The 24,984-nt window shown below is 42.2% G+C and overlaps 1 protein-coding gene across 1 annotated transcript in view; it reads left to right on the plus strand.

Annotated features, from left to right (window-relative positions):
• CDH4 (cadherin 4) overlaps positions 1–24,984 on the plus strand; it is a 466,028-nt gene that overhangs the window by 406,227 nt on the left and 34,817 nt on the right. The window contains exon 8 of the mRNA XM_074920132.1: positions 13,506–13,643. Within this exon, the coding sequence (XP_074776233.1) occupies positions 13,506–13,643 (138 nt within the window). The remainder of the gene's footprint in view (positions 1–13,505; positions 13,644–24,984) is intronic.

The following is a 24,984-nucleotide window of genomic DNA, read 5'->3' on the forward strand; positions in this document are numbered from 1 at the left end:
TAAATTTCACACTTTGTATATCAATACACTTCTTCGGGAACACTTTCCAAAAACCTGTTCTGACCAGAGCTTCTCCTCGTGCCACTGATGTTGAGCAGTTTGTTCCTGGATGGTGGTGATTGCTCTCTTTGTAGTCTCACCTGGACATACAGTGACTCTGCTAACAGAGATCTGATTAAGGCTGACAGGGCCAATATGGGAAGGAAAACGTCCCTGCTCATCACAGCGAATTCTTGAAGTGGCACTCTGCCAGCCCAGCTTCTCAGTCATTTAGTTTATCAGCAGTTTTTCAGTTTATCATGAAGCTGTTTGTTCCTGCTCCTCACTTCCCCAGTTTTATCTCGTCTGAAACCTTCTGAGCAGGCAGTATATTGAGTTGTACAGGTCTTTATTCTCCAAAGCAGAAAACACACACCCTGGAGGGTGGTGAAGTCCCGCTGAAGCAGGGCTCCCACAGAGCTGGCATCGCATCCTTCAAAAGGCATCTGCAAAGCATCTCACTCACCAAGAGGCTGGGTTTCAGACCTCATTGCAGTGTTTCTCTGCTGAATCTTTGGGCACAATCGAACCCAAAAGATGCAGATCATCCCCAAAACTAAGTCTGCCTAAATGCCCTGCAGCCTCTTTCTATTGCAAACCTGTGATTGCTCAATATAGCAATCGATATTTTCCTGGGATCTCTCTGTTTCTCATTCCCCAAATGTTGTACCCCAGAGAGCAGTGAGTGCAGAGAACTATCAGTAAGCTCCACAGGAAGCTCTGCACTGTTAAGACTGCTCTCTGCAAATATTTCCTTAGTTTGGTGGCCTTGCTTTTGTAAGAGTACACATAATAATCCCTTCATGACTTCACTCGAATCCATTAATACAATGTTTAATAAAACATCTTTCTTTTACATTTATCTAATACATCTACATATAAACATCATTAGCTTCTAAAAAACAGCTGAGATGCCTCATTCCGAAAAGTATAGAATTTTATCCTCCATTAATCCTCCATCTTGTTCAGTAAGTGATTTGTACCATCTAATTGATTGTAGCTGTGTCACGTTTGGGAAATTATCACAAACTTGCTCTGGACTTAAGTGTTTTTTTCCATCAGATTTGGTCTGAATTGTATCCCTTCTTCTTCTACACCGAGACATAATACAACAATCAAGTGTTGAATCAACTGCGTATTTTTATTTCTTGTGTGGGACACCTTTGGTGCTATTAATATACACAAAATGAACAAGATCAAATCTCGTTCCTATTCAGATGTCTTTGTTTCATGTCACGGGTCAGAATTTCCAACCACCTTGAAGTCCTTCACTCACAAGATAAGCTTTTGGTTACTTTTCCCACATCATTGAAGACCTTTTCCTTTGCACCTGTTTTCACATAAAAATTGACTTTCTATAATCACCGGGGCTTGAAGTTAGCTCAGATCTCATCCACGCAGCACTGAGAGTAGGGGCTGGGGCCATGCCATGCAAAGCAACACTACAGTTGCTACTGAAACAAAGCAAATTTCCACAGCTTTGGGGGTCAGACTTTGCAGAGAAGAGCAGTGGTGGAGGCAGGCAGGACTTTTTGCTGCCTGCCCCATGTTGCTCGATCCCCAGCGCTGATCCGGTAGACCAAACACTAGTGATGCACACAAGGAGTGCCCAGGATGGCTTTTAAAGGGGAGTCTTCCAGCTGAGTCTACACTGACTGAACCTGGCCAGTTGATCGTGTCTGGAGCGTTTGTCTACAGCACCTGGAAGAGCGTAGCCCTCTTTTTTTTTTGCAGGCAGAGCTGGTTTTGACAGAAGCCCCTCAACATCGCAACCAAACCAAGTTTCTTTTCCAGTAATTCTGTCTATCACATTCTCTCTCAGCAAATCCACACAACATGGCCCTACCCATAGAGGGTAAAACAGCTCTTAAGCAAAATACAATAGGGAACTTCTCACGTTAATCTCTTCTCAATTATTTGACTGTTTTCCACTAACCTTTCATTCTGCCAAATTTAATTAAATCAGCTGCTTTTCTGACTATAACCTGTTCCTTCACTGTTTGAATGTTCCCTTCAATTCATAATGGTGAAGGCACATATGATATGCAGCTAGCAAGGACTTAGTCAAGCTATTTTCTTAAAATAATTCTTAGCAATGATAATGAGTGACACCAAATTAGTTGATTTTATCCAGACATTCAGAGTCAACGCAGTACAGATTCCCAAGCCTTGTGTTGTGCTCCTGACAGCCATTAACTTTAAAGTACAGGTTCCTTGTTGTACACACCGTGTGTATACGTATAAGATTAAAGGAAATGGTTTGAGTATGTTATATTGAATATATTACATTGATTTTATTTTTTTAATTGCTGCATTGGTAGGATTTAGAAAACATCGTGCTCCTAAGAATAAAAAGTCTGACTATAGTAGCAGTGTCATGAGTGTGAAATTTTCAAGCCTATCTGCAAAAATGAGATCAAGTATAAATAACGAGCAATATTATGAATATTTATTCACCTACACTGATCTTCTTGATGATCTTTTTCAAGCTTCTAGCCCGACTAAGCTTAAAGAAGAAGGCAGTTTTACCTGAATTGCGAAAGGTTTTTCCTCCTCTTTTTAATCAAGCCAGATATACCAGAAAACAAATCAGGCTGATAAAAACAGAAGTCAGACTTACAAGAAAAACAGCTGTAGCAGCTAAATGGCTTAAAGCAGAAAAAGTAGGAAAACAGCATGTGGGGCTAATGATGGGTGGTTTTCAGGTTTCAGAATACATTAAGGCATTCTCCCTGTTTATTAAATTGCTCTGGCAGCATTTGACAGCAAAGGTTTTGTGGATTATAAGAGTGCAGTGGACATAACTAGGATATTTTTTTTCCCCAAAGCCTGGCCTTTGGGTAATCACCAAGAAGTTACACACTATAGGAAGAATTTGGTTTGCACAAGTCCGAAGAAGGTCATTTTTTATTTTCAAAAATGTTTCTCAGATTGTTGTTTACTTTCCCTTCATTTGGTCTGCCTGGGGTTTTTGGATTTTTTCCGTCTCTCAACGCTTACTCTTTTTGTCAGAAAGTGGCAGACACAAACTAGAAGCAGCATCAATTTAATGCTGGCATATTTACCAAAGGGCAGCTCTTAGCAGCACCGGTTGTTGTGTGACCACCTAGACACTGAACTATTGCTCATCTCTTCCTCTCCAAGAAAAACCGAAAGTAATTTCATGGTTTTACAAAAATTGCCTCAGCCAAAAGTTAGAAGGCTTATTCCTCAGGTCTCCTTTTAAGTGCTTTGCAAGATGACCTGGCATCTCTGGGGCATAAAGCCTGCAAAATACTGACGGGATCTGAAAGCAGTATCTGCTGGGTCTGAGCTGCTTCTTGTTTAAGCCGAGATGCAGAAGGATGTCAACTTCTGTGCCGGTACCCGGCACAGTCGCCACCAGAGGGAAGGGTGCTGGAGGTGGGTGCTTCTGCAGCCCTCCTCACTGGAGTGGCTGAGTGCTCCAGCAGACTAATGGATTTTTATTCTCACGATATCACTGTGAGATAAGGAAGTGTTTTCATTTCATTTTGAAGTGTTATTTTCAATTTCTTTGAGGCACGGAAAAATTAAATGACCTACTAAAGGTCACTTGGGGAGTGCTTGGGAAAATGCAAAAGAAATACAGGTCTTCCAAGCTGTAGCCTGCAGCCTTAATCACAACCCTACTCTGTTTTGGCACTGACTCAGTGGCTGTAGTCAGAATAAAAACGCATTATCCAAGATATTTGTCATACCTCTTTTTTTAAATGAAATTTATTTGTAGCTCATAGCAGCTCACTGCCACCCCCTTGCATGACTATCAGTGGTGACAATCAGAAGCCTGTAATTCATTTTCCTTCTTTCTCTCCTGCTTCCTTGTGAACTTATGTCTGATCTGTAGTTTGGATCATTGAAGTGTGAGTAGTAACCCATTTTTAATGATTCTGTGATTCTAATTTTGGCATTAAATGAGAACCATATGAGAAACTCATTAACTGACAATCTTTCTAAACAGAAAAGTCAGTATTATCCAAGGACAGAGATACTGTTACAACAGAGTTTCTGATAATAATTTTGATAATAATTCTGATAGTAACTTCGAAGTCAGTCCATAGTGCCTGAATAGCTTCAGTAGACTGTGCACAACCCAGGTGCCTTTATGGGACTCCTTGAGGCATGGAAATCTGTTAGGTCCCTTAGTGGCAACATCAGTATATAAACCATTTAAAGACTAGAAAAGAAATGCTGCAGAACACTGGCCTCTTTTTTGGTGGTGGTGTTCTTTCCATACTTATCTTCTGAAAACAGCCCAGTCCTTATTTTCTGTTTGCTTCAGGCTTGGTGTCTTATTTGCCAAGGCTCAGTCAAAAAAACCACAACAAATCCCAGCAAATGTTCTGTTCATGTTATAGAACTTCCTGAAACTGGAAAATACTGTCACATCTTAAATGTAGAGGGAGTATTTACATTTTTGGTGAACTTTAAAGAATGGGGACAATTTAATGCACTATTTCAGATATGAAAAAAATTCTTTGGACTTCAAAGTTTTTTGAGCAACTACATTCAAGTTCAGACAAACGTCTGTGCTCAAACATCAGACTAAAAAATTTCGAGACCTCTAATCCCCATCGTCTGCAACTCAAAATCTAGACCAAATATCAGGTTAAATGGACCCTACCTTGATATTAACCTCATGTACAGCATACTTAAAAATGTGCTGTTACCCTAATAGGTGGCCAGCTGGGGTCAGAGCGTGGCAAATCCTCTGCAAGGGGCATTTGGATCAGCTGACTGGTTTGGTGGATGTATTTTCCAGTAGGTCCCTTTCCTTGGCAGAAGTTGCTGCATTGATATTCCTTGTATGTGCCACCGTAGTGGGGTTTCAGCTTGGGTGTTTTTTCAAAACCTTGATAGCCCAGGCTCAGTGTCTGATCCCTCAGAAATAAAACTCAAATAAATAAATATATATATGTCAATCAGATTAATGTGGTTGCAGCATATCTCACTCAAAAGCATCTCTTTTCCTTTTCATGTAGCCCTTCCTGTGCACACTGTTACTGGCACAAAGCGTTAAGTAAACCATGAAAATGATCCACCAGCATCCCTGGTCTGTGTTACCATTTTCAGTTATTTGTCTGCCGGCTTTTTTTTTTTTTTTTTCTGGTTTTGTTTCGGGGCTTTTTAGTATTTGGAGTTTATATTTCTAATCTTCCCTTTGTATCCCTGACAACTAGCAGATCACTTTCTGCAATGGGATTCGCAGTCAATAACACCACTCCTGGAGCTGGCTGTTCAGCAAAATCCTGGCTCTCACAGTGAAATTAGGTGGATGAGCAATTCGGTTTAGTTCATGGATGTTCTGTCCTGGAGGCTATGGGGCGATACAGTCGGGATGTTGGAAGGCTTTCGGTATGATTGCCAGGGTCTTCTCTGTACCTAGCACGTCCTTCGGAATGGGTTCCACTTTTCACCACTTGCGCTGTCTGAATAACACAAAAAAAGGCAGCCAGGGGCAACAGCCACTGAACTATTTGGTCTTACATTACTAAAAGGCCAAACAGAGTAGACTCCTGAAAGAATTTGTAGTGTTCTTTGATTTTATAACCTCTCTGTGATAAAAAGATCATATACGCTTTCTTTCAGGTAACTTTTAAAGCACTTCCTCGTGCTTTTGTATGAAAGCTCAGTTTGCTATTGCTGGGTGTTGTACCCACACCAGAAGCTGTTTTGCTTTCAGAAGTCACCACACAAATGAGAAAATAGCTGCTATGCTGGAGCAGGTCCCATTTACACCTACATGGGAGATTCAGCACCCACCCTGGGAGAATCTGGAAGAGTCGATTGTGTGTCTGATGGCTCTGAATGGGTTAAAATGTGTAAATTGTAACACGTTAAAATACTACTTTAAAGTCCAGTAGCTTAGAGAAAAAAATGAGTCCGATAAGGTGTGACATCCCACGGGTTACAGGTCTCAGGTACTCAGGAGGGAAAGTGTTAAAAAAAAGTTTAATTGCTGGTTGTTAATCAGGCTGCCAGGTGAAAGCTATTAAAGGCCAATTGTCAATACAGGTGCAGTGCCAAATGAAAATCCTGAGGTTGGTTTGTGGCTTCTGGACCTTTATTTGGCTCAGAAAAAAACGGCATATGTTAGGCTCATTTCTGAAGATTTGTGGAACAGCTCCTCCAGCCTGGTGGTGTGGGTGAAAACCACCGGTGCTTTGGTGGGTGAGTCAGAGCAAACACTAGAAGTGCTCATCAGAACGACTCCTGAATAAATATTTTCTGTCTGAGTCACGCACGCTCAACGCTGCTGGTAGAAATCCTGTGCCGTGGGGAGGGTTAGCACGAGAAGTCATCCCCTCCTGCCTCCTGTTAACCTCCAGTTTAGTACGGTGCGTGTGGGAGCGGAGCGGGGTGTGAGCTGGGGATGGCCCTTGGCACGGGGGGTCCCTCACCCTTTGAGAGCAGCAGAGGAAAATCTCCCACGGGTGTTTTCTCAGCACGTGCTGGCTTTTCCACTCTCCAGCAATACCACTGGGCTGAAATGCAGTGGCGGTGAGCAGCCAGCGTGAGAGGTGGGAGCGTGCTAGGAAGTGCGATTCGGAGAGCTGTGGGTGTTCCTGAGCCAGAGATATTTATCAATACCTGGATGACGAGCAGGTTTGGTCAGATGGTAGCAGGAATTCACAGGATCTGACCTGCATGTCAGAGGCCAGGATGTTTCACATCGATATCTTTATTAAGGAAGAAAGCCAGCTTAATTAACACACTGCCATTTCCAGGAGAGTAAACTGTGCAGTGCTTGGTAGAGTTGGACCATGGCGCTGCCCCTGCTCGGGAGCTCTGCAATCACAGGTAGCTTGTAAAATCAAATCTGCCAGATGCTCATGGATGGGGAACATGGTGCCATGCTGGAAGACAAGCCAATGTAACCCCAGCCAAATGGAGAAAATAAACCTGTCTGTCCGCTTCACTATTCATGGCGGTGCAGCACTAAGTAACCCAGTTTGTTTTAAAAATGGGGTCCCCTCCCTTGTCATAGCCCTGTCCTGGCAGGAGCATGAACGCCTCGGATAGTAGCTGGTCCTGTATAGTGAGGTTGAGATGGAGCAAAACTGCAACTTTTTAACTCAGGCAGCAGCAGCTTGTGCATTAAGATTGATGGGCCCAGGGTTTGATGTCTGCCGAGGGTGCGGCGCACATGCCGTGGTGCTGTGCTATACGTAAGAAATTAAAAAGTCAACTTACATCAAAGACTCTGCTTGACTCTGGCACACGGTGAAGCTCGCTCACCACCACCACCATCTCTGACGGGGAGGTTGCCCAGGTTGTGCTGTGAAAGCTGCCTTCTTCACTGAGCTCCCGGAACAGGGCTTTCTTCTGGGAATCGGTGTTCACGTCTAACCGTGGCTAAGTAGAGAATATGAGGGGATAAATCTTTTAAAAGGTCTGCCTGTGAGCTTTGTTTAAATGATGGCCAGTTAGATCTTTTTGGAAGAAGTATTTCAGCTAAAATCGAGTGAATGTTTGGGGGGAGTTTGTTTGTTTTCAAATCGGTTTTTCTGGCTCTGATACAATATTTACCACTAGTGTGTTCACCATCAGTTATCTTATACCAAAAAAGGGAACATCAAAACTTCACTAGGACGTGAAGAAGTGATTTAGAAAACAAGCCAGAAGAACATCCCATATTCTTCTCGTGAGTATTGCAAAATTACAGGAAGATGGGAAAACACATAAAGATATAAGGATAGCCATGGGAGGAAATAGGATTTAGATTTTCTGTCTCCTTCACTAATAGATTCCTGCTCAGTACGTCCTACAGCAGCATCCTGGTAACCTTATTTGCTTTACCAGGCATGGTGCTAAAATTAGCTAGTCATACATTTCCCAGGAAGTGGTAATTAATTGGACAATATTTGTACAGAGCTTTGAAAATGTAGGTCCTAATTTTGCAAACCCTTTGTCCATAATGCAGATTAATTTAATCACATAATTACCACATTTCTGGACGTTGGTGTACACAGTTACCCAGCTCATGTGTGATTTATAATCACTGCATGTGTAAAACAGGAATAACGATATTCCTAAAAATACTAGGCATGCACATTTGAAAAGTGGGATCACAGAGAACACTTCTTTACTAGGACTTCATTTTAAAATACTTTGTTCTTTTAGACTCTCTCTCTGAATGTGATTTACTTTCGTTTATAACCTCTCTCAGAAAGACCCTGCTGAGGTTGGCCAGGGATTTGAGACGGTGTCTTTTGTACTGGCCTGTATCTTGATGGGAAGAGCCACTTGCAATAACTGTAATTTTGTTTGGGGTACCTATTCCTTTGTGTGTGCCAGTGGAATGGGCTGGTTCAGTAATATCGATCGGTGTTAAATCTTAAACCATTTTCAGACAAACATATTGTGCTATTTGGACTGAAAGGTTTTTATTCTTTTTCTTCCTAAAAAGTTGTTTGTACACAGAGACTGCTGAGAGATCTGACTTCTGCTTTAGCTCAATTTGTTATAATTTCTACCTAGACCAAAAGGATTTTATCCCTAATTTAATATAATCTTTTGAACATTTTTGCTCTGCAGACCCTGTATTAGATTGCTTCAGCATCCCACTCCTTTAGCAGTGAAGGACCTGCTAATTTCCAGCCTAAATTTATTCACGGCCAGTTTACACCCATTTGTTCTTGTGTCAACATTGTCCTTTAGTTTAAATTGCTCCTTTGCCTTCCTAGTGTTTATCCTCCTGATGTATTTATAGACAGCAATCATATCTGCTATCAGCCTTCATTTTGCTAGACTAAACAAGCCAAGCTCTTCTAGGCTCTTCTCCGGTGATGGGCTCTTCACTGCCGGCACCTGGTCGGATCTGGGTTGCTCAGCAGTGAATGCGAGGGACCTGGATTGTGCACAGCATCCCGATGAGCTTGGCACAAGGGAGTAACGTTGCCGTATCTGCAATGCTGGTACCACACACCGTGCGTTTGCTGACGGCGTTTGTGACTTGCACAGCGGCAGGGAGCTGGTGGGACGTGGTGCCTCTCCTCCTTGCTCGTGCCCAATAATGTAGCTTCCAGAAAAGTTTTGTTATTGGTCCCTTGCTGCATTATCTTGTATTTTGTACTATTCAACCACATCTTGTTTCAGTTATTTAATTGTCAGGTTACCCTTCTTCCAAGCTGTTACTTATCCCTGTACAAGGCACTGCTATCTGTTTAACCAAGCCCCTGATCAACTGCCCATTAAGCAGCTTAACCAATTTCTTCAACTAATTCCCATCTTCTGGAATTTAGCTGATGGATTTCTTTGTGGCACTGTATCAGATGATTGACAGGAGAGGAGACAGATTAGATCTGCCACGGTTCCTTTAATTATTCTTTCCTTCGTAGTTTTTTCCTCCAAAAGCCCTTAGTTTTTAGGTCAGACTAAAAGCTCCGCACTTAGCAAGATGAGGTTTTTTTCCTCGACTTAAGTAGAAGTAGCACATTCTCCTTCGTCTAGCATGAAGATCTGTTAGATTTATTAAAAACACTGGCCACTGGACCTCTCAGGGACTTCACTGGGTCTGGGTTTTTAGTCTAGACACCCTCGGGACAGAGGCTTATTCCTTTAGTTCCACAGTATCATAATCGGAGCAAACATACAGTAGATGTTTCATTTCTGTGGGTTAGGACCACTTTGTGTTACCTCTATGCTGTAGTTTCTGCCCTGTGCTATTTAAAATGTCATTTTTGTAAAGAAGGAGAATAGAGAATTATTCTGTGTGATCAAATGCCATCAAGAAAATGTCGCTCATGCTTGGGGGCATGGGGCTGCCTTTTTTTTTGTAATAGTCGTAACAATAATAATAATGTTAGGACAACAAACTAAGATGCCCCTGGAGATGTGACAAATTGGAAGGACATGTTGGAATTGAAATTGATTGAATAGTTCAATAAAATCAGCTTAATGCACAAAAGCAAAAAGGTTAGCTACAGGAAAAAAAAAAAAAATCAGTCATTTATCTGCTGGGGCCAGTCTTACTGAAGATTAAATCAGTTATAAACTAAAACTAGGTACTTGAAATCACCACCCTTGTATGCCCAGAGTGGAGCCTTTCAGATGGAACTGAATGCAGATGGCAACCAAGTGCCTAAAGGTTTGACAAATCTCAGACTACTTCCATTTGGTGGACTTAGCAGTGCTAGGTTTACCGTTGGACTCAGCAGTCTTAAAGGTCTTTTCCAACCTAAATGTTTCTATGATTTTAGTCTGTGATTTACGTGGCTTCATGTTTTATACAACTTTACGTACAGACCAAGGCCATTCTCCATGTCAGATTGCACTTTTGCTCGAAATGCAATAGTTACATCTTCAGCTGATGGAATCAGTGCAGCTTTGGTGATGTCTCTCTGTTTCCACCAGCAGCTCACCTCTCGTGTGTCCCTGATTGCTGCAGCTGCCTCCGGTATCCTGAGGCACAGCACCCATCTCAAACGTGTGTGTTCTGGAACGATCCTACCTGATCACTCCATCCCTTTGAGATCTGCTATAATTCCTTGCATTTTCTCACTAGACTTGGACTCCCTGTGCTTGTTTGCACATGTGCAGCTCTCCTTTGGCATCCTTCCCCTCTTCTCATCCTTACACACCAGCAATTTGTGGCTGGTACATTTGTACATTACACAATTCTGGGTAGTTTCATTGTTAGCATTGTAGTATCTGGTTGATAGAATTTTTCTTTTAAACTTCTTTAATTTAGTATTATGAATTTGCGATTTTTTTATTATCACTGTGCTACGATGCTCAGTGAAAGGCACTTTGTTAAATAAAAAAAAAAAACTTCATTGCAAACCTGAGTCAGGGTCTGTGAGTACACACGCATGCATACATGTTTCACCAGAGGATGTGTCATTTAACAAGCAGTAAAATGGTGAAGTTAACAGAACTTTTAACTGAGACTTTCTAGTCTCTTACCCCCTCTTGTACAAGAGGATTCATTTTTCCAGGGGCAAGTTTGGATAAGAAGTGAATAAAGCAAGCTAGAAAGGAGCTGAAAGCAGTGGGGGGGCTTGCAGGCTGGGTCCCGGTATGAGTAAGTGCTGTGCAGATGGAGTGTGACCTTACCCAAGGTCTGCGGTTTGTTCTCAAAGTTCAGATTAAAGTTTGCATAAAGGTATCACGAGTTTCAGAACTGCTTTTGACACAGAGGGGCGCTGCCTTTGCCGTGCCCTGGCTGGAGGCCACTTGCCCAGGTGGGCACAGGCAGGAGCGGGGTCTGCAAACACGGTAAAACAGAAAAACGCCAGGTTAAGAAAGCAGCACCCCCACACACCGATGGAGGCTCTTTCATCGCCTTTTCCACTGACAGAAAGGAAGGAACATTTATTTCCCTGCAGTCGCTGCCGAAGCACTGAAGCTTCTACAATAGCGTGCGACAGCTACGCCCTCGGATCGGAAATGCTGTGAATTCCGCGTCTCCGTCTCACCACAGTGAGGAACATTAGAGGTGGCTTTGCCATTTAAATGCGCTATTGAAATGGAGTCTCTCCTGTGGGCCTCCATCCTGTTTTTCTAATTTATGTAGAATCTGATTGATGCTCTTTTTTTCAAACATCTTACCCCCCCTTCTATGATTTAAACCTAATTTGGCTCACAAGTATTTTGGTCTGTTAGGGAATACTTCTGTCAGCCTCCCAATTTGTCTGTAAGAGAGAATAAGGAAGGAAAAGCTAAATATGAAATAGAAATTACATTCACTAATAAGGACATTTCAGCCTCACAATTACCCAGTGCTTTACAAATGGAGTAATGAATGGCAACTTTTTGCATGAGGAAAAACAAGAGCTAGCAGTACTTTCTCCCTCATGTTTTATTATACAAGGTAGCAAGAGATAATGAAAGTGTATTTCCATAATATATTCCAGTTGCAAGGTGCTGATGGATCCCTGTGTGTCATGTCTTGTCAGTTTAGCAGGTTAATATCTGTCAATTAAAAGCCCTGGAATCAAGATAAAACTAAAATTCAGATCTCCGTTATTCTAGCAACTCAGAAGAATTAAAGAATGAAGCCGGTTATAGCACTTCAAGAATGATTATGTAGGAGTAGAGACACCTAATTGACCTAATTCTCGCCCTTCGAAATTTTGAAGGACATTTGACATTTTACACAGGCTTGTAACATCAGCTCATGGAAGGAGCAGCCCTTGAGTACCTCGACTGTTCTGAGAGCAGGAACAATCCAGCACGCAGCAGGTCTCTCCTCCCAGGGAATTCCCTTCACTTGGCTTTGCACAAAGCCTTTCCTGTGTAACATTGTGCCTCCATTTGGTTTTTACACCCTTCAGGCTCACCAGTGTGCCACTGGAACCATTTGGTCCTTGTGTCCCAGCTCATGTCTGTAATTACACCTTCAACCTTAAGTAGGGTCGATTTAGAGCTTAAGGATATGCTGTAGTTGGGAACTCTCAGTGCTAGGAGAACGGTTGGACTAGATGATCTCCAAGGTCCTTTCCAATCCAGGTGATTCTGTGAATAAGTAATGTTTAGCTTTGCCCTGAGTCACACCGATTTTGGCTGGATCCCTCCCTGGTTCTCAGCCCATCACTTTGCCCCTGTTTTCAGGAGAGGAGCTTTGCTTTCACATCTGCTTATGAAGTGCTCCGTGTACCCTGAGCACGACACATGTAGACATCAATAGTAAATTCTGCAGATCCAAATGAAAATTTAGTGTTGAGGGCAGTTTTAAAGATTAGGAAGCTTTTCTCAGTGCAGGCAGATATTCCTAAGTAAAGACATCCTAGGCAGATTTACACACATGCAAGATCAGATGCCCTCTCATTTTATTCAGGTTTAGTTTCCAGTTGCATTGACATACAGCGTCTTTTAGAAGAACTTCCATGTGTGATTACTATGGCTGGCTCTGTAAGACTTTTATTTGAGAATCATGTTGTTTGGGGTGCTCAGGAATTTAAATCGATTCCGTTTATTGCAGTGACTTTATTTTTTTTCATACTGGACTTAAATTCTCCTTACTTACCAAGGTTGTGTTAAGGATTGAAACATGGAGAGTATTTTAAGTATTAAAATGCTTTGTGGGCATCGGACTGAGCAGAATGAGCTGGAGGGCTGCCAGGCAACGTTGCTGTCAGTTTGGGGGTTATAATTTTCTTAGGGATGTTTTCAGTGAAAACACAGTAGCAAAATTTTTACTGGTTTTCAGAAGACAGAAACTCGTGTTGCCAAAAATGCTTAAAAATTAACAAAAATGTCTGTTTCAACCAAGGAATTTAGCCCATAAGATTTTTATTTTCCCATGAAACAGGTGCTATCCACCAATCTGTGCAAAAATCCCTTCGAAAACATGATAGAAAATTTTATCTCTTTTTTACTAACATTTTGAATCCGATTTAACTTTTTAGTCTACTTAAAAATTGCATTTATATACAGAAAATAAACCAAGGCATTTTACAGGATGCATTTTTGGTTTTCATCTTTTTTCTTTTTTTTTTTTCCAGAAAGTTCAGCAGTATATAGTCATTGTTCAAGCCACAGATATGGAAGGAAATCTTAACTATGGTCTCTCAAACACAGCAACAGCGATCATTACGGTGACAGATGTGAATGACAACCCACCCGAATTCACTACCAGCACTGTAAGTATCAATACATCAGCACAGTGATGCATGGACACACAACGTGTTTGTAATTCATGGATGTTTATATCCATCGTCTCTCTTAGCTGGTTTGGCAGATGGGAGCAACTTGATAGATAACCGTGGAACAAAGACTTTCAGGGGGGAAAAAGGAGGAAGAAAGGAAAAAGGAAAAGCAGAATGATTCATGAACTAGCAAAACTATTTGGTGACCAATTTCGCTGAGGTACTGAAGGAGCTGAAATAATGTGGCAAACAGACTATGTCTGATTGCACCGAAGAGGATACAGTTGTTTCACAGCAATTGGCTGTAGACATATCAGAGTTGTTATTACTTATGAGTGAAATCTTGAGCAGTAAGATATTTTGGGTTTAGTAGCTCGGATATGATTTCAAGGAAGCAGTAAATACTCTAAATGGTAACAGGTGTCCGGTAAAATTTGTATTTCACTGATAGTTCTAACAGATGTATTTGTGTGTGTCAGCAGTAAATGTATAGTCATTCTTCAGTACATCTGGTTTTAATCAGTTAAAGATATTTCTTACATTAGTACAGTATTTCTCTATTCTTTTCTCATGTGCTCCAAGTTGCTGTTACTGGGGGATAAAGGGAAAAAAATAAAGGGATTGCAAATAACTAATTTTTAGAGCTGATTAAGGCAAAAATTCAGAGTTGGAAGGTGAAATTAATGTGGTCTGGTTCCTTCCAGCCTTCATAATCCATAGACATAGATAATCTGAAACATGCACAGTAATTTTAGAAACCACAGATTACTACATATATCTACATGCTAATAAATGAGAAATCATTGTGTATCCACCATCTTTATTCATATGAGGGTCAACCAGGAGCAGTAAGTATCTTAAACTAATACCAAATCTTTAAAAATACAGGAATTCTAACTGCATTGTGCTCCAGCCACTGAACATCCTTTGAGGAATGTTTTTATTATTTATATTACTCTGAATTTTCATACCGTCTTAAAGGGTCTGCAGATATTTACTAATGTAGTACCAAAGTTTCCTGCAAATACATGGCAGAACTCAAGGAATTCTTGCAGAGCCCAATTTATGCCACTGTGGACCCAGACCATGCTGGCTGTGGAGTCCGGGTCCATCCCTCCTGTCGCCATCGGGACCCGGGCTCACGGATGGGATGTGCTCAGCTCCTGAGCACTGCCAGCTTTTTCTCACAAAGTGACTTGAACCTAGGTTCTCCAAAAAAGGGAGGCGCGAAATTCCTCCTGAATCAGAGAAAAATGGACACCCCACACGTTTTCAGATCTGGGTGTCAATCTGCAGCCTGCATTGCTGCTCCAGGGAGGATAGGGTGGTTGGCATCGGTCACAGTGAATACACGGAGCCTTGTATTGTCAAGTTATCATTAAATATCTCGTTAAGCATGATAGATACAGTTGTGAAGAGCCGTAAAAATCTGCTACAAGCCTTGGGCCATGTGGTCCTTTCACCTGCCAGCACAGGATTGTTCTCTCTTGAAAATTTTGGAGCAGCCAGTCTTACGGCATTTTGTGTTTCTCAGGCCATGGAGCTTTTCAGCACAGCAGTACGTGTGCCCCAGCTTGCTAGTGTTTACCGGGGACACACACACACACACACACACACCCCCACCCCTTATTTTGCCAGGTAAATACTTCTTTAACCCATGTTTGAGTGAAAAAGGAATGACATCTAGTGGCCACGTCATTTAAGCACAGACTGTTCCAGATGACCCACGTTGGTCCTTGTCTCCAAATGCAAGTTAGGAGGTGAGTTTTGGGGTAGCAGGATGAGCCGTGTCAGGGTTACTCACACGTGCACGTCGGTGCCTTCTGGAGGGCAGCAGCAGATGTGGTAATATTTTAATGTCTTTCCAAAACTGAATCTGATGGAAGCTGAAATAATGGAAATTTGCTTTCAGGTGAATTCTGAGTGTTTAATGTCTCAGTGTGCGTTAGACCTAGAAGGAATAAAAGCCATCAAAAGGATTACCCACAGGATTGTGTTAAATGGATTAGAAAATACTACTCTTCCTCTAAGTGGGGTTGATGTGTACCATTACTTCTCTAATTTCAATCACTGAAGAAGTTTTGCAAGGGCCAAAGGGCTTTACACAGCAGCACATGGGACTTTATAAAGATTTGAAAACTAAGGGTGTTTTACAATAATATTTTCTGATTCTGTGGAAACAAATATCTTTCTTATACTCCCAGGTATAGGCAAGATGAATTTCACATGATTATGGAAGTATAATAGGTTTTTTCCCCGGCTGACAGAGAATGGCATCAGACTGATCAGTCTCTTTAAACCTGAGCTGAATCTCCTTGCTGTCCTCAAATAGTCTGATCTGCATTTTAACACCTCTGAAAAATAGCGAAAATCTCTTTCCAGGAAATCTACAGCTCCTCAGAGGGTCAGAAAGCCCATGGTCTCTTTTAAGACTGGGGACTGCTTGGAGAGATACAGTATATTTTTATTTTAAATACTTCTGTATTGAGATGCTGTTGTAAAAACAAAATAGGCTGAATAACTGAAATTGTGGTCGGCTCTTGGAAAGCTGCTGGATGAAAGGAACTCAAGCAACTGTATACAGCATAGACCCGTACAAAGGCCCACCCTATAGTGCTCCTAAATTACCTGTCATTCAGCCAGGATGGTTTTAGACTTAATCGTTTCTGGATAAGAATGTAGCTCAGGAGGACTCTGCACCATGCTGGTGTCACAGCTCATGTATTCAGCAGCAGGAATTAATGTTACTGTGTAAAATTTAACAACGGGACAGGAGAGAAGAAAACAGCCACTGCGATGGTCAAGAAAGTCAGGTCACGTCTGTAGTCGAGCACGCTGCGCAGGGTGGTGAAGGGACTGTGTGCACGGAGCGTGTGAAAGTTCAGACACAGGTGTGCAATACCCAAAATCACACACCCTCAGGAGGGGCTGACCTCCGGGGGTGTGTTGCTTAATGGACATCCAAAATACCAGATGGGGTGTGATCAAAAGGTAGCGCTAGATGAATAGCGGAAAAAGTGCAATAAAATCACACAGCAGTCCCTTCAATGTACAAATTGAAGATACTCCAGTAAAACTCCAAAATGATTGCTTGCTTACGTGAAAATGAATCAATGTGGTTTTCGTACCTTTTAGTACGTCACCTGAAAAGCTGGGGGAAGATCCTGCACAATAGCAGGGGAAGAAGCAGCCCCACCTTCTCATACAAAGGATTCTGAAACTATATGGGGGGATTGGAAATCACAGCCTCTCAACAAAACAATTTTGAACTAAAGTCTGCTGTTAAGTCCAGTCTCCATCAGCAAGAGTCATGACTACTGATAGTCACAACCAGACTACCTGCATCAAACCGCGAGGTGCTGGGGCGCAGTGAGGGCGAGGTGACCTCCGCTAGTCCTTGCCAGCTTTGTTTTTTGTGATGGTGAATGTTTTCTTGATCTGCGATGCTATCTGGCTGTGCTGAGAAGCATCAGAGAGCAGCTAACAGTGAGGAAATGTCTCATGAGAGACTGCCCCGGAGTGGGAAGCAATCAGATCTGCGCCAGACAAGTGGAGCATCCTGTGAAACGCTGTAAACATCATAGGCAGCTATTTTGGGCAATTCTAATGATTTAGTGCAGGACCATGACCCAGGGAATGCTCTTCTGGCTAGCTAAGGGACTTCAGCCTGCTCTTTGTGATGTGTTCTTCATGTGACATTGTTGCTTGCAAAAATAAATGGAGAGAGGCGATTCTTCCCTCTGCTGAAGAGCAGAGGTACAAATTCTGGGCGAGTGGAGGTAACGCCAACCAGCCCGTGCCCCCAGGCCCTGGGTCAGATACCTTTCAAAAGGGTAGATTAATCTCCCATGCCCAAGTTTTCCACAGTTCTTAGGGAGTGAGCAGCGTGCTATTTCATTTTCATGGCATTTTTGTGGGTTTTGCATCTGCCAAATCATCAGCTGGTGTAAAATAGTGACGTTTTAACTGGACTGTGTTGCAAAGACATTGTAGGAAGTTTTACTGGGAAGCTGGCTCCATCACTGTTACAAGATAAAGGTACCAGGATCAGTATGCCCTCCGTTATCCAGAGTCCTTGTTACTCATAACAGGGTCATGTCCTCTGGCGTGTCTTAATTATGTGGAAATTCCTCAGCCTCCCTTCAAATATTTATCACTTGTGTGCAGGCAAGTTGCGTTTTTGCCATATTAATATAGATCCGTAGCTGAGCCTCTGGCCAGATGCTCACCTCAGATACAGGGGAGGTGCCCTGAAATTAGTGTCAGTATTTCAGAGATTAAAAGTCAGCTGAGACAGAACAATGCTGGATGGTCTCAGGTGAGATTTTATGCAAGGTGGAGGCAACATTTTTACTCATGGAAGGAATGCCTTCACTTCCAGTGAAATCTTTAACTCCTACCAGGCAGGATGCCCTTTTCAGTCTGACCCATGATACCGTTAATAGCCGTCCAAGGGTTTCCACTTTATCTAAGGAAATGCATAATCAGAGGGGAGGAGAAGTTAAAGAAATCCATGCCTACACTTGACTCATACAAAGTCTATTTTTATCATATTCAATCAGGAACAATCAGGCGCAGAGAGGAGACGCAGATGAATTTGCATGATCAGACTTCTGTGTCTTAAATGTTAATTAAAAGTTATTTTAAATTTGCCTACTGTGCAGAACTTGTTTTTATAGTAGCCCATGTAAGGGAAATATTATTTCACAGGGCTGAAGTGCTCATGATTAGTTGAGCTTGTGGATTCTTGGGAAAACCTGCCTGGCAATCAACCTCTCCTGTCAAAAAAAAAAAAAAAAAAAAAAAAGAGAGAGAGAAAGGGAAAAAAGGAACTGGGCTCTTCAAGTTCTTTAAGTTCCTGAGCCTTAGGAGGTCTTATTTAAAGCTACTTTCAAATTTGCCCTTTGGCACTGCTTTGAGAATCTCCTCTTCCAAGGCTGAATCCAGTGGAGCATGTTTTAAAGAGGCAGCTTTAGGACCGCACCCCCTTCTCCCCTGTGCTGCCTCGCTGGCTAATCTTGGCACTGACTGCCATTAGGACCAGCTCTAAAGACTTAGGACTGGGCTATCTGGCATGGGTGGGTGCTTTCCTGCTCACAGCACCCAGGCAGGGGTGACTTGCTGGCCTGGGAAGAGCAGCCTGGCCAAAGGCTGGCTGTGAACGCAGAGCAGTGAGTGCAGAATGACACTACACATGGAGATGCTCATATTCTAGCAGAAGGGGATGTGTGCCTGGGTAAGGTTAATCTAGTTAGAAAGTGGATTTGGCTAATCAGTGGAGGAGCAAGTACTTGTTGCAAGTACAGCGGAAAAAGCACTCCTTGCCAGTTTTTAACTGGGGTATTTAATTAATAGTGTCAGATCAGACTCGTCTCTGGCTGCTGCAGTAACGCTGAGTTAGTAACCTGGCTTGTACTGGGCTGAATCAGTCAGCAGAGATCTGCAGAGTGAAAGAGCTCAGTGCTTCAGGAGGAAGATGACATGGAGAGAGATCCAAGCTAAAAGGGCTTTTTGGTTTTGGCACTGCATTTCCAAAAATGTCTGACCTTTGTCTGTGCAGGTATTCTGGTTCCTCTGAGTACTATGGAAAATGCTCACGAGCCCACTCCAAGAAGTGCTTTGAAATCTGAAAGTGAAGCAGGCTCTCAGTGCATCAGTGCCATGCTAGCATTGTCCCTTACCATAAATAGTTCCTCCTTCTCCCATTTTGATGTTTCCTTCCCATTTTCTCTCCCGTCTCCACCCTGATATACTAGTGCACATCATTTTGTGAAGCTAAACAAGCCAAGCTCCTCCAACCCCTTTTTATGTTACAGCTTTCTGTTCCCCTGATTATCTTGCTAACCCTGCTGTGCTTCAGGCTCTGCTCAGATTTCTTTTTTCTGACCCAATTTGTATATAGTAATCCAGACGAGGTTTTTTCAGTGCCTTGAACAAGAGCACTAATATTTGCTAGGATCAAATTTGTCTTTTTTGCAGCCATGGCATAGCACTCTCTTAGTCCTCCTGCTCTATGAACTTGCCAAAATTCTGGAAAAGCAAACAAGCATAAGCCAAAATTTTATTCCTTGTTCTGTGTGCATTTGTTCTCATGTTAATTGTTTGAGGGCAAAATATAGCTGTGCATCAATCAATGCAAGAGCAACACTGTCCAGAGCTGCAGAAATAGCTGATGGGAACTGTAAGTGTGAATTTTTTGCAAGTGGCAAAGCTTGGGGGAATGCTTCACCTGGTCTCCAGCCCCCTGAGTTGAATCCTGCTGAGCTCTGTTTTTAACAGTGAGTTCAAAAATAGCAAAGCATCAGAGAAAACCCTCAGGTTTTTCTTCCAAATGACTGCAGTGCAAAGGTGTAAATAAGTCTAGTTTGGAGAAATCATATTTAATGAAGGTAGGAAATCAAAATCAGAAACCAAGTCAGCCTGCCGGCCGTTTGGGGTTTCCAAAGCACATTTATAGCCAGATGCATCAAGAAGCATCCAGTACATGTGAGCATTATGAGAAATCCATTTTACGTGCATGCTCATGTTTTACGAATTAATCTTATGCTGTGAAGGGAGAACCCAGCAGGAACGGGACTTCAGTGGAATTTCCTGCACACCAGAAAAATGGGTCAGGATGCTTACCAAGGGCTTCCTAAAAAGAGGTCTTACCATACTGATCCAGGAAAATCCAGTGAAAGTGGGTAGCTAACTATCTCCCAGCACTTGGGCACGTGTCTGGAAGACATCAAGAGCTTAAATCTTGAGCACTGTGTACCTAATTTCCCAGTGTATAGACTAAAGCTGCGTATGTGGTTGCCTGTTCAGATCTCACAGTCCCCATAATTACACCTGTGCCATTCCAAAAGTCTACAACGCCATTTGAATATAGATTAGTCTGGATGCTACAGTATTTTAAAATCATCAGAATTATACCTACGGCATAATGTAGAGGCAGTTGTCACAAGAGGCAGAAGTCAAGTTGAACAGTACAGGTCAGAGCTGGCAAGGGGAAAGACCTAATACCATGGTGAGAAAATTCACAGGACTGCATTGTTTTACAGCTGAAAACAAACCCAGGAGTTCTGTACAGTCCTGCAGACAGGCTTTATCGTTAAAAATCAGTTGTGCTTTCATGGAAAATCCCAGGTGACTGTGTTCGCTTGCAATTTTCCTATCAAAACGAAGCTCAGCTAACCTACACAGTAAAGCTTGGGCTGTTACAGAGCTGTTGTCTTCTAACCGAAATAAATTATTATATTCAAGTGAATCGAATATGCCCAGCAGCATTTGGGTACATGAGAATCTACCTAATTCTGTGTGCATTTCAATTAAATATATAGTTGGTGAAGTCTTAAAAACTACAAACCAGTTTAGTCTTCCTAAATAAGAACTAAGTGTTTGTAAATTGAAAAGGGCTTTCTGCCTCTCACTGCAGGTCCTGATGAAAACCTTTGCCATCGACAATGTATTAGACAAGGGATGTTGGGTCCAGAGGTAGCAGTAACAAATGGAGAGAGCACAAGCAGAAACAGTATTCCTTCTTCCCCTCCTGTCTCAGCCTTGCCTGGGACTCGCCACACTAATGCCGGGGGCTTTGCTGCTGCAGACGTGCAGGTTAGCCATGGTTAGGGAAGTGTTTAAGTCTTAACAGAAATTATTTACATCTTGACCTGCCTTTCAAATCAAACTGACCTTCGGAGATGGATTCCTACCTAAACGCAAAGCCTGTCTGGCAGAGCTTAGGAGATGTGATGCCTACACAGTTTTGGTTCTGATAAGGAATGAGTGAGATCCCCCAACTCGGGGTGCAGATTTTTTGTGAGCAGTAGGACTCTTCCCAGGCACAGCATCTTTAAGTGCCTGGAGGCCCTTTCACTGCAACGCTATGGAAAACAAGATACGCTTCACGCTCTCTTGTGGATACTCAACTTCTGTTCTTTATTTTATCACCTCTTTCATCTAAAATGAAAGATATTTCTCAGTTTACGAGAAAACAGTAATTCCTTGTGTCTTAATGAAAAGAGCATCAGCCCCTTCTGTGATTTCTGTTAAGTCTTTACACCAGTGTAGCATATGACAGAAAGGATGAAATACCTTCGAGACTACTTAGTGTAGTCTGCAAGACGGATAGATACAAAGATGTATATGTACAAATACACAAACATAGATATGCATGTAGCTAGATTCAAAGTGTAGATAGACACTGATATAAGCCAAACAGTCATCAATAATATTCAAGTCTCTACTCCCAGATAAACTGTGGTTTATATGAATTTTTTCATACCATTGTGTGGGTATATATGCATCGATATAAAAAAATGTGGTCTCCTTGATAGAACTCTCTTACTAATAGACCCCATTAATCAAAACCTAAATTTACAGTGGATTTAGTTTTGTTTATTTCCTTTCTGTACATTCATTTTCAAATTATCACCAAATTAATTATGTACAGTGCTTTAAACCAACTGTTGTTTGGTGAAACAATTCTGGTTCCTCTCCGTTACACTGAGCATTAGTTATTAAGGCATAGTTCAAGGCTCCATTTAGCCTGATTCTGTCCTGAACCTAATTGGAATCAGCTAGATTCTTCCTTGTAAATGGGTCAGTCACACAGAAAAAACATCAAATGTAATCTTGAGATTGAAAAAAAAAAAAGATAGAAAAAGAAAAAAGAAGATAATTTTATTTCTCTTCATTGATACCTGCCTGGTGGTTAAAAGAAGGATTAAAATGAGGTCATTAAACTTTCCTTGGAGACAAAACCCAGACCTCAGTGGTAATATGATTAATCAAATATAAAAGTGAAGCTACCCTGAATGAATAACTCATTTTTATAAAATATCTAATTACTGAAATGTCGTCTGCTGCAGAAAAAGAAGGGGGGGAAATTAATTGCAATAACAATTCAAGAAGATAAAGTTTTTCTGAATTAGGTCTACACAAGAAGCTAAATTGAGTTGATTAAGTAATTTTGGTTTCAGGAACACCCTTGATGGAAGTTAGTAGTAATGAATTTTTTAGACCTCGGAGTTTAAAATTGCCAAAGACCAGTGATTTAAAAAATGGGAACGATAGTTTCATTACAGATTTCAATTTTCTGTCACCAAAAAAAAAAAAAAAGCAAAGGGGAATGTGAAAAAAAAACCCTCTATTGGTATCTCTCACATTGGACACATGTACTGCTTGGTGTAAAATCAAGAATAATATAACCTCCTCTCTCAGTGCTAGAGAGTGCAATCTCAGCCAATTAGAGCTACAGCACCGCACGGGAGGTAGAGCCCGTGATGCTGCTCATGCCCTGCTTCTCAGCACAGAAGTGGTTGAAATCCAGGAGGGACAGCACAGCCCCTGTGCCCTGTGCATACGTGCCCACCTGTAATGTACAGCCCGATGCTCTCCTTTCTTTACAGTGCTTGCAGGTAGCTGTCGTTAATGGGGTTGAGTGGCACGCGCGTACCCATCACCAGCGCCGTAGTGATACGTAGCAATTTGTTTTGACATTTGATTTTCTAGCCTGCTGTTTTGCTGGTTTATGCAGTCAGGTTAATATTTTCAAAACACAGATGATATCTGTACGCTGGCAAGGCCACCCCAACCCGTGCGGTGTGACAGCACCGATCGGCTGTCGCTTGCCATATCCCATTTGAGATGAGTCGTTTCGTTTGCAACATCTGGCAGTGCTGCATCTCCTGGTGCCAGGTCTCACTGAGCAGGGACTTCTCTCCTCCTTCTCCTTCCCTGTTTAATGTGTATGGGATCTAGAGGGAGAAGCTGTACGCCACCTCCCCAGACCACCCCTTCCGTAGTGCTGGGGAGAAAGAGATGCTGGGGCACACGTGAGCTACGTGTGTGCAGCGAGGTGGGACACGGCTGGGTGTGGCTGACAAAATCTCTGTAGTCAAAGGGAACTTCTACAGAGAAATACCCTTCCTGCTCTGTGATGTGCTGTGATGGAAACCACCGTGATCTCCACCACCTGATACGTGTCTGTGGATTAGACACCATTCCCATAATATCTGGTAGGTCGATCAAGCTACAATTTCAAGGAGAAGTCAGACATTAATGCTCCTGTATCTCACAGATCTACCCACACCAGCACTTCTTGTCTAACATTTATCCACCTGTAGCATTTCTCTCTAATTTGAATGATTTCTTTTCGACCATGTGCCTCTTACTGCTTTTGGATATATATTGAATATCCTAATTCTCCTCCTGAGCCCCAGACCTGGCCTTGGAGGGCCCAGTTCAGTTGCCTGAATGTAGACACCCAGCACCAACCAGGTCCCTGGTTAGGCAGGACGTCCACACAGCCCTGGCAGGTACATCTCCACATCTGCCAGATGTCCCAAGCAAATACCCATTTGTAGTGGATTATTTCATTATCTTAGAAGTACACAGCATCTCAGGCAGTGATGCGAGGCTGAGAAATTTAGATATGTTTTGTAACTCCATTATTGTAAGGCACTGAAATAAATCCCCTTCTGAAGTTAGCTAACTTCGCTGGAGTGGCAGGTTTTTGATTCTTCACTATTCTGTTGCCTTAAAAACAGTTACTTCCAAGGGATGTCATTTTAAGAGGATATATATCTTGAATTTCATTAAGCACATTTCACTTACGAAATCTTCAGTGACATGCTGGGGGGAAAAAAAGGGAGATTTAGCAAAGGATTTGGTAGTGCTGTGAGTTTGCTCTTATCAACTATTTCTAACTGTCCAGGATGTCTTAACTCTTCCCAATTGTAGAAGAAAGGGTCAGAATACAGAGAACAGCCAGAGTTAAAATCAGAGGATGGTTAAAAGGTTTCACGTTGGTTTTTTGAGCATGGTAGAGTTTTTCAAATTGTTCTGCTTGGTGCAATAACATGTTTTAATTGCCAAAAAAATAACATAGACGAAATAATGGGTTTCCTCCTAAATTTACAAATATATAGTGTCTTCCTCTTTTCTTTGACCCAATATCCTCCCATTTCTCACTGCATTTCTCTTCTGTGTCACATGCACTTTGACTTTTCCTGTTGTAAACAAAATTTCAGCAGAAAGCCTCTTTCTGATGGCGAGTCCGATGAATTACACAGCATTTAGTTTAGTTGTCATTCTGCACTCTCCATCACTGTAAGCAGGAGATGCATTTTCTGTAAGGCCAGATTCGGATCTGGCTGGAGATGTCCCTTCTCACTGCAGGGGGTTGGACTGGATGACCTTTAAAGGTCCCTTCCAACCCAAACTATCCTGTAATTCTGTGATTTTAGGGACTCCATCAAAGGTGAGTTCGGAAGGGCAGGTTTGCTCTTCTTGCTTTGGGGCAGTGTTTCAGCAGAACCATCTGGGTTTGTCTGCAAACTGGAGGGGCTCT

This window comes from Athene noctua, chromosome 16 (genome assembly GCF_965140245.1).
Source record: "Athene noctua chromosome 16, bAthNoc1.hap1.1, whole genome shotgun sequence".
NCBI classification, from domain to species: Eukaryota; Metazoa; Chordata; class Aves; order Strigiformes; family Strigidae; genus Athene; species Athene noctua.